The sequence below is a fragment of the Octodon degus genome, unplaced genomic scaffold (assembly GCF_000260255.1).
Source record: "Octodon degus isolate 3935 unplaced genomic scaffold, OctDeg1.0 scaffold00140, whole genome shotgun sequence".
Taxonomy (NCBI): Eukaryota; Metazoa; Chordata; class Mammalia; order Rodentia; family Octodontidae; genus Octodon; species Octodon degus.
In genome coordinates, this window is record NW_004524716.1 from 5,589,528 (window position 1) to 5,600,053 (window position 10,526).

The following is a 10,526-nucleotide window of genomic DNA, read 5'->3' on the forward strand; positions in this document are numbered from 1 at the left end:
GCTGGATATGCCTAATCCAGCACTCCACAGGCTGAGGTAGGAGGGTCCTGAATTGGGAGGTCAAGCTGGGCAACATAATGAGACTCTCAAAAATCAGGCCTAGCCAGAGGAATAGCTCAGCGGCATAAAACTCGCGATCAAACTCAGGACCTGACTGGCAAGCGCAAGGTACCGAGTTCAATTCCCGTTATTTAAAAAAGAAAAGAAAAGAAAATCAGACCCACCCAAAACAACTGAGGTAGACTTTTAAAGGCAAAATAAATAAATAAATAAATAAATAAACGTCCTTCAGGAATTCAAAATACAAACAGGCTTAAAATACTTTGATTTTTAAAGTCAAGTTTATTGTAACATCTTACAGGACAAAATCTCGCTTAAAGGTTACTATTATTTATGACTTCCAAGACATCAAGAAGTACTGTTGGAAAGATACTTTTTATTTATTTATTTATTTAGGCGGAGCCAGGGATTGAACTCAGGCCCTTACTCTTGCCAGGGAAGCGCTTACTCTACCGAGCATCTCCCCAGCCCCGGAAAGATACTTTTTAAATCCCACAAATCTGTTAAAAGGAATTTGAGGGGCAGAGGACAGGGGGAAAGGTAGACATGTCACTGAAGTAAAACTCCAACACTATCTCTTACAAGTTAAACTCCTTCTTAGAACCTGAGTCACAAAGATAAACAAATAGTTTTCATCTTGGAATAGGAATCTAAGGGCCAGAGAGCTAGCTCAATGGCATAAACATCTGGCAGATAAGTGCAAGGTCCTGGGTTTGATCCCTGGTACTGGGAAAAGAAAAAAAAAAAAAAAATCAAAATAGCAGAAGCATGAAGAATAGGAACATAACAAAATTTCAGTCATCTCAAAATTGTGTGGTTTAGGTGGGCGTGATGTAACATATCTGTGATCTCTACACTAAATTGGAAAAATTGAGGCAGGAGCAATGCCTTAAGGTCACGGTCATGTAAATTTTACTTGGTTTGTACTCAATTCAATTTCTTTTTTTTGTTCCTCGAATGCCTTCAGGGCACTTTTGGCCAGCGGGAGAGTTGTGAGGTTCAAACTCCAGCAACCTGAGGCTGACAGCTTTGTGGAAGCAGCCACTTAAAGGACTGAGCTAGGGCCAGGCCCCCAAAGGACAGCACTTTTTTTTTTTTTTTTTCTTTCAGAACCAGGGATTGAACTCAGGAGCGCTTATTCCACTGAGCCATCTCCCCGGCCCTCAATTCAATTTCAAAATTGCTAAATTGTGTTTGAGCTTTAGACTATAACATTTGTTGTAATAATTGCTAGGTTGAAGTCCACCATATAAAAAAAAGGGGGTATGGATTTACATTGCAAAAGATGTCCACAGTGTAATAGTGACATTTGCTCATTGACAGCTGACATAAATTTAGAGTAAAATATTTTAAGCCAAAAAAAAAAAATTTTTTTTTAAAAAAAGGGGTTTAAGTATTATTGGGATTATTTCCTTAAATGCCCCCCAAGGAGGCTTTCCCCCCCCTTTTTTTTTTTTTTTTTTTCCAGGGATTGAACTCAGATCCTTGTGTTTGCCAGTCAAGCGCTTATCCTACTGAGCCATCTCCCTGGCCCCTCCTTTTCTTTTTTTGTTTACTTCTTATTCAAGTCTTCACACCCACTTAATTTCTGCTTCCAACCTTGTATGGTTTGCAAACTAGTCCAGAATTAGACCACTGTTGGGAGTACCACAGAAACATAAGTGGATATTCCAAAGCCACAATCTTTCCTGTTGCCTGTGGAATCGCTGCTGAAAGGAATCAGGATTTGAGCTCCAGGTTGAGACACAAAAATGAAAGCCTGTTTTTCGGGACACCAGGCTTTACACGGATGTGACACATTCAGAACACTGGAATTGGATTATACTCTGTTCTGGGTTTCTTCTTTCTTCTGTTTTGTTTTTGTTTTTTAAACTAAAGCTATATGAAGCTTATGGAATAAACAATAAATTTCTAAATTAAAAAAAAAAGGTCAAGGTCAACCTGGATTCAGGACCAGACTGAATTACATGCTGTGACTGTCTCAAAAACAACAAAACACAACATGGATTTTTTTTTTTTTTATCATGCCAGCTATACCTAATTTCCCACACTAATGAAAACAAGATGATCTAGGGGCTGGGGAGATAGTTGGGGCTGCGGAAATAGCTTAGTAGAATAAGCGCTTGCCTGGCAAGCACAAGGGCCTGAGTTCAATCCCTGGTTCTGAAAAAAACAAAAAAACAAAAAAACAAAAAAACAAAAACACAAAAAACACAACAATCTAAAAACTCTATGAATAAAATTCATTAATACTTTTATCATATTTACCTTACCAATTATGATTTGTTTATGTCATTAAAGTTAAAGCAACAAAATGTGCTAGAAGAGGAAGTATTACAGATGTTATAAAAAGTTAAGGTTAGGGCTGGTGAGATGGCTCAGTGGTCTAAAGCACCTACTTGGAACAAGCTTAACAAAGCACAGGGACCACGGTTCAGTCCCCCAGCACCACATGCCAGCCAGACTTTAAAAAAAAGTTAAGGTTAATATTAAACACTGTTGGGGCTGGGGAGATGGCTCAGTAGAATAAACACTTCCCTGGCAAGCACAAGGGCCTGAGTTTAGTCCCCGGTTCCACCAAAAAATAAATAAACAAACACTGTCAGCGTAAGATAGCTTTATTTGCACTTTGAAATACACATATATTTTCTCAATTTAGTTAAAAAACCATTATAGGGGTCGGAGAGATGGCTCAGTGGAATAAGCGCTTCCCTGGCAAACGCAAGGGCCTGAGTTCAATCCCTGGTTCCGCAAAAAAAAAAAACAAAAAACAAACAAACATTATAACCCAGTGTTAAGATAAAAAACAACACTGGTAAATTGGTAAATGTGTATCATGTGGACACAATAAACTTTAGTAAATGGGGAAAGATTTATATGATCTGAAGAGAAAGCAGAGTTTTTGTGGTTTTTTTTTTTTTTTTTTTTTTCGATACTAGGAACCAAATTCAGGACCTTGCACTTGGTGCTTGTGCCCTTAAGCTATAACCTTGACCCCACAATAAACTTAAAAGTTTACTTTTGCCCAACTTTCTCTTTTATAGTAGTGGGGTTGAACATAGCGGTGCTCTATTTCTGAGCAACTTTTTAATTTTTTAGATTTTTCAGACAAGAGTTTTGCTTAGGTGCCCAGGCTGGCCTTAAACTTGATATTGCCTCAGACTTCCAACTAGTGGGATTTTAGGTATAGACCACCACACCCTGTCTTACCTAATTCCTTCCTGAAACCGTGTTGTAACATTGTTTTTGCTTCAAATAAGTAGTACATCCATTGGGCTAGTAAGTACTGTAGCTCAGGATTTTCACCATAATTTATCTGAATCATCTTAGAATAAACATTTTTTATAGTTTTCTTTCCAGAATTTATTTTTTCCCTAAATCTTCAACATTTATGACAATTTCCAAGTAAAAGAAAACCTAACGCTAATCTATTGTTCAACGATTTTTAAGGGTAGAGCATCTTCGGCATTTCAAATGGCATGCCATAAGTGGTCGTTGTTATGTCAAATTGTTTTGGAAAATGCGTTCCTGGATCATTAACAGTCTCTTTCATCCCAATCTTTGTTCCTTGAGGCAGGGTCTCAATATGTAGTTCACACAGGCCTTGAACTTGCAGCTATCCTCCTGCTTCAGCCTCCCCAGTGCTGTGATTACAGGCATGGGCCACCATGTCCCTCACTATTTCTATTATAGTAAAAAGAACCCAGATAGATTTGCAGAAAACTCAAGGATGCACATTTTGTGATAGTCACCATAGGAAATGAAAGACATTAACGCTGTCCTCTAGGGAGCAGCAGGTGAAAATATTTTAATTTGTACAGGCTGTAAAATGATGTATTTACTGAAAACTTCACAAACTTTTAAAAGATGTACAGCTGTCAGGAAAATAGTTATCCCATCTAACTTAGAACATGCTCTCGAATTTAAGGCATTTTAAAAGAAATAAGTATGTACACAAACTGCACACTGACAGATGGAACTGTAATCAAGAACAACTGTAGGGCATCAAAGAGCACAAGCTGCTTTTTTAGCGTTCAGACCTGTTATGTGTTAACATGATAATTATGGTTATACGAAACCTGGAGTTAGAAAAAAAACTCCCCTGGCTACTGTGAATTTAAGAAGCTGAAAACTGCTTTTTAAAAAATTATCATTAAGACAAGTAAAGATGCCAGGGACAGAGTTAACTGGAGGCTTATGTACCTACAAGCAAGGAAGCTGCTGCAGGAAGTGGCGTTCAGATTGGGCAAAAGCCCTGAAGCGTACTCCTTCATTAAGGCGAATAGGTTTTCCGACAGAAAGTGAGAAAAGTGGATGTGTAAGATGAACTATAAACTCGGGGAACTCTCCCTGTCGCGCAGTGACAGCAAAATCACTTCCTGAGGAAGGAGGAGCAAGAGGGAAGTTAAGAGGCCACCTAGACCAGGAAGTGACTCGGCCTAAACTCGCCCCAAACACACCTAAAAATGAGTGGGGGGAGGGCGAGGGCCCGCCAAAGCCCACGGGCGGTAAAATAACTGCTGCTTAGTAAGTCGCGACATCATCGTCGCCCCGTTCTATAATTTACAGAGGCGCCTACAGTCAAGATTCAATAAGGGAAAAATCTTTTCGCTCGGAGATCCAAAACGAAAAGAACAGACTTGAATGGAGAACTGGGGCCACCGTGAGGCAGAGGAAAGACCCTTAAAAGGGAAGTGTCCCGACTGCAGAGAACATTTGCCAGCCCGAGCCAAGAACCTCCTTTTTCCTTGGGACACTGTCAGGCTTCCCGCCGCCGCTGGGCCAGGCCCTGGCTCCCCGTTGCGGGAGGAGGCGAGAGAGAGGAAGGTGGACCCCCTTACCTTCTCCTCATCCGACACTCGATCCTCAAAGTCCGCCATCTTGGGCTGCTCTGGCCCAGCCCGGCGGCGGGCGCGAGGCAGGCCGGGAAGGAAGCTGGGCGACGGAATCGCCGTCGGAGGCGCGCGCCCGGAAACGCCGACGGCGTGGGCGCCCTGTGTGGGCGGCCTCGCAGCCCAGGAAGTTGGCCTTCCCTATGGGGAGCTGCAGTTATTTAGCTGTCCATCTGCTGTACGTTCGCCCCGTGTTTGGACTGGTCGTGGAGCTGAGCTCTAGCCAGTAGAAAGCTATCGCTACTCGTGTTTTCTCGGTTCGGGTAACTATGGCAGCACAGTCCAAAGTGCTAAACGCTGCTCAGCCCCGGGAACAACCGCTGGCTTTTCCAGCCTCGGGATTGGGGTGAAAGGGGACCTCAACTCGTACCGAAGCAGAACCACTTCCCTGCAGCGTCACGCCGGAGTCCAGCTCCTCTAGCAGGGGCGCCGCTCCAGTCCCTCCTCCTCCCCGCCCCGAGGGAGTAGGTGGCCGCCTCGGGACTCGCCCGGCCACTTTCTAGACTTCCGCGGCGGGGTGCCCCGGCTTCAGCCCCGGCCGGCCGGCTTCGAGCCCGTCACTATCCCAGGATTCCCGACGCCCGGTTTCCTGCCCCTCTCCCCTCCCAGCTGCCGCAGCCCGCGGGAGTGGCAAGATGGCGGACAGGGACTACTTGGCTGAAGCCGCGGCGGCCACGGCTTTCTCTCCCGCGGCTGTTCGCGGCCTAGGCCCGCCGCTGGGCTGGAAGGAGCGCCTGCGGGCCGGGCTGGCGGGGGCTGGGGCCTCGCTGTGGTTCGTGGCGGGGCTGGGGCTGCTTTACGCTCTGAGGGTGCCGCTCAGGCTGTGCGAGCACCTGGCCGCGGGTGAGAGGCCCGGACTCCCGGGACGGGCGGGGGGCCCGCGCGCGAGCTGGCGGGGGCTGAGCGCCGCGGGGCGGGGGTCTCGGGGACCGCGGGGGCCTTGCAGGAGTCGGGGCTGCGCGAGGCGGCCGCCCTTTCCTCTGGGGCCACTGCCCCGCCGCTGATTGTCAAACCTGAACTGCGGCGGAGGGCTCCTCCCTAGACCTCTTAGATCCGCCTTCTCGGCGCTGTCCTGGTTTACCCCGGGAAAAGCCACCTGATAAACTGTAAGCTTCCGGTGGTGGGACAGGCCGAGAAGAGCATTCTCAGTCTTAGGTACAGAATTTGGAGGCACTTTGGCCATTTGTAGCGGCGCTTGGAGCTCATGCCTGCCTAGCTAAGAAACTGTCACCTGAGAGGACAAAGATATGTACGTCTGTAATGGAAGTCTCAGAAAATGCCGTCATCTTAGCGTACCATTCCCTTGTTTTAGAATAGTTCTGTTAAGAAATACGTACTTTTGTGGTATTGTGATTTGGTGTTCTTCTTCTTCTTTTTTTTTTTTTTTTTTTTGCTGAAGTTCAGGGTTTTCTTTTTTCATAATTTTATTGAGAAACAAATAGCAGTGAGACAGTTTCAAATCAAATTGGTAGGACAGTTTCAGTAATTAACACATTGCATACATTCTTCCTAGTGAAGAGATGAGCTTTTTCGCTAGTTAGCTGGTGAAGTTTCTTTTTTAAATTTATTTTATTTTATTTTATTTTTTTTAGGGATTGAACTCAGGACCTTGCACTTGCCAGGCAAGCACATGTGCCGTTGAGCTATCTCCTGGCCCCTTGGTGTTCTTTTAAGGCTTCATTTTGAGTACTAAATTGGGTCATTGTAGGCTAGGCAGGGAGGAGAGAAACACCTATGGTTTTATATATGTTACGTGTGGGAACTTATTTTTTTATTTTTTATTTTTTAATTATTTATTTTTATTTATTACATTTATTTATTGTGTGTGTGTGTGTGGCCAGCTCAGCCCACAAGGGGGCGGGGCTGGCTGGCATGTGGTGCTGGGGGATCGAACCGCGGTCCCTGTGCTTTGCCAAGCTTGTTTCAAGTAGGTGCTTTAGACCACTGAGCCATCTCTCCAGCCCCTATTTTTTTTTGAAATTTATTTATTTATTTATTTTTTAAATTTTATTTATTTATTTGTGTGTGTGTGGCCAGCTCAGCCCACCAGGGGGCGGGCTGGCTGGCATGTGGTGCTGGGGGATTGAACCGTGGTCCCTGGGCTTTGCTAAGCTTGTTCTAAGTCGGTGCTTTAGACCACTGAGCCATCTCACCAGCCCCAACTTATTTTTTTGTGGGTTCTACAAATACTATTCTTTAGCGGTAGACACGACGAAGTGGATGGGATCCAAGGCCTCTTACGGAGTTAGGATTTCTTTCACTCATCCTCTGAACAGCAGCTTTAGAACAGGATGGCCATGTTTTTGTGGAATGATGATTTTGATCAGTGCAGTGGTTAATTTTTCTGTACTGAGAAGGCAAGCACCACCTTTTCTATTCAATGAGATGACATGAAAGGCAGACAGTATTCCGGAATATTTTAGAAGGCAGATGCAATTTAAACTGAGATTTAGCTAGCATACTAAAGCAAGCTAAAGAACTAATTTGGTGTCTGCAACAAGTCAAATGCCTAAAGATAGTTTGTATGCTTGGTGAAATGATACTGAGTTTTAAAAAAATTTTCTCCATGTTAACTAGATGCATTACTTAGGTGAGAATAGTTGACTACTAAATGTTTTCATTACTTTTAAAATCCAAAGTGCTAATGACAGAGTTATTTGAATTGAAGAATCTGATCCAGAATTTTAGATTCAGAGAGCTCTATTTGTAACTTTTTTTTTACAGCTATTTTACTTTCGGAGCTGATCTGCCATAAGATCTCATGGCAGAGATTTTTGATCTTTGACCTTTCCCATTTGACACATTGGTTTGTATTTCACCAAAGTAAATGGAGTGTTTTTAAAACGGTCTTTGAAAAAATATGTTTAGCTTCTTAGAGTTTTGCAGAACTTCTAGTCTAAATTACGGGTTATGTGCTTAGGTTGAATGTTCAAAGGCAAGCTAGACCTCAATCTTCTTTTCTTGGGCTGGGGAGGTAGCTCAAGTAGAATAAGTGCTTGCCTAGCAAGTGTAGGATCCTGAGTTCAATCCCTGGTACCACGAAAAATAAAAATAAAAAAATAAAAATTTTCTTTTCTTCTCCCCCTCCTGCCCCAGTTTTTTGGTGCGAGGGATGGAACCTAGGCCCTTGCATATACTAAGTCTCACTTTATTTTGTTTATATATTTTTGTGTGTGTGGTGTTGGAGATTAAAGCAAGGGCCTCATGCTTATAGGCAAGCACTTTTTATCACTGAACTACATCCATAGCCCATCCTACCCTAAGCTTCATTTTTTTTTTCAAAGTTTTACTGATAAACATATAGCAATGAGACAGTTTCAAATCAAATCGAGAGTACAGTTTCAACAAAAAAAGGGCAGAAGTGTTTTTTTTTTTTTTTGGCTCCGAATGCCTTCAAGGCATGACTGGCTGTCTTGTGTTGTGGGGATCGAACCACAGCAACCTGAGCCTGACTGCTTTGTTGAAGCAGCCAGTTAAAGAACTGAGCTAAGGGGCAGGCCCCCTCTAAGCTGATGCAGGAGGATTGCTGCAAATTTGAGGCCAGTCTGGGATACAAAGTGAGTTAAAGACCAACATAGTGAGACCCGGCCTCAAAAAGACCAAAAAAAAAAAAGATATGGTACATGAGATTTATAGTAATTTTAAAAATTGCACCTTTTTAAAATGAATATTCATAAGGTAGCTCAATTTATACTTTTTCTACTTTATAGTGATGCAAAAGCCATATATGCAATCAGAAATTTTGCATTTTGCTTTTTTTCTCAGTTAGTATACACTCTGTCCAGTCCTGGAAGCCAGGAACATAATCTGTTTTCAAACAGGGCCTTGCTTTGTAATTGGCCTTGAACTCATGACAGTCCTCTTGCCTCAGCTTCCTAAATGTGGGGATTAAAGGTGTACATCATCATGCCAAGATGGATTATTATTATTTTTTTTTTTTTGGCGGAACCGGGGATTGAACTCAGGTTCTTGCGCTTGCCAGGGAAGCGCTTATTCTACTGTTGCCATCTCCCCAGTCCCAGGAACATAATCTGAAAGATAGATAATACAGTGTACTGCATTGTTAAGGTACAGTATTTGCAAGGTTAGGGGTATCATACATTTTCAATTTGCACTATTTTCAATTTACAAAGAAGGGTTTACTAGAATATACCCTCACTGTAAGTTGAGGAACATCTGTACTACTTATGTTCCCCCCATCTACATATTTATAACTTAAGCACTTTAAATTTGTGTATTTTTAAACTTTGATTTTTTTTTTTTTCTTTTGACAGTGACAGGATTTTTAAATTCACTGACACCCAAATTCTATGTGGCACTTACAGGAACATCTTCTTTGATATCAGGACTTATATTTGTAAGTAGTTTCCATTTTTTAAATCGATGTTTTGCTGCTTGTCCAAAGGTTCTATAACATTGTCACAATAATTTAAGTTCTTATGTATCAGCATTTCTAAAATGTGTTAGGCATTTGAAAAAAGAATTACCTAGCTGAACAAGTTTGGGGAACAGTACATCTCTCTATACTTTTAGAAATTGGCAGTATTTGTTGCATGTTAAAGTTTTGTACACCGCAGTCAGGAAGGGGTTAGAAACCTGAAGGTCTTTTTTTTGTGTGTGTGCGGAACCGGGGATTGAACTCAGGCCCTTGCCCTTGCCAGGGAAGCGCATATTCCACTGAGCCATCTCCCCAGCCCCCTGAATGTCCTTGATTAGTAACAAAAAGTGGATGAAAATGGAAGACTGTAAGAATAAATTCAACAATTACTTTGAGAACTGAATAATCTGGAAAGTACATACTCATATCATTGTAGAAGAGGGTCAAGCTAATTGTTGCCAGGTAAACCTATGACTAGTATTACCAGATGTTCCAATTTTTTAGATCTTTTCAAGAGAACTTGGATATAGAGCTTTTCCATAAAAATCACCCAATGTTTTAATTTTAGCAACATTGCACAGACTAAAATGCGTATGTCTGAAATTCAGTCTGCAGTTTTTCTAAGCCCATTTCTCTTCCTAATAGAAAAAAAAAGTACCATTTTGAAGAATTGAGAACTAATTAGTGTGTATAAAAGCATGTAACATGGCAGCTAGCTCAGTGAGCACTTAATTAAACTTGGCCATTACTGTTCTAAGAAATCCCACCATATGGAAATCTACTTAATCCAGCTTTTCCGTGAACAAGATGACATTTTAAAATGCTATGAACAACTTTATAATCTCCATTAGCATCCTTACCATCTAGAGGTACATTTAGAAAAAATGTTGCTACAGATAGAAATCTTTGGTATTCCATGTGTGGCCAGTGGATTTTTCTGTTCTTTTTTCTCATCTGTAGGTGGTGTTCTCCATCTTCAGTGAAAATAATAATATTTATTTGTTTTTTAAACAACTATTAATAGTGAGCATTTTGTTAATGTAAAACAAAGGGGTTTTTCTCTTAAAAAACAATTGAAGAATTCAGAATAAAAATTATGTATTTAAGGGGCTGGGGAGATGGTTCAGTAGAATAAGTGCTTCCCTGGCAAGTGCAAGGGCCTGAGTTCAATCCTCAGTTCCGCAAAAAAAAAAAAA

The 10,526-nt window shown here is 42.0% G+C and overlaps 1 protein-coding gene across 1 annotated transcript in view; it reads left to right on the plus strand.

Moving 5' to 3' along the window:
* The first annotated feature begins 5,106 nt into the window (after window positions 1-5,106).
* The window catches only part of St7l (suppression of tumorigenicity 7 like), an 89,839-nt gene continuing 84,419 nt past the window's right edge, over window positions 5,107-10,526 (plus strand). The window contains exons 1-2 of the mRNA XM_023701753.1: window positions 5,107-5,795; window positions 9,227-9,309. Of these exons, the coding sequence (XP_023557521.1) occupies window positions 5,588-5,795; window positions 9,227-9,309 (291 nt within the window). The 5' untranslated portion in view covers window positions 5,107-5,587. The remainder of the gene's footprint in view (window positions 5,796-9,226; window positions 9,310-10,526) is intronic.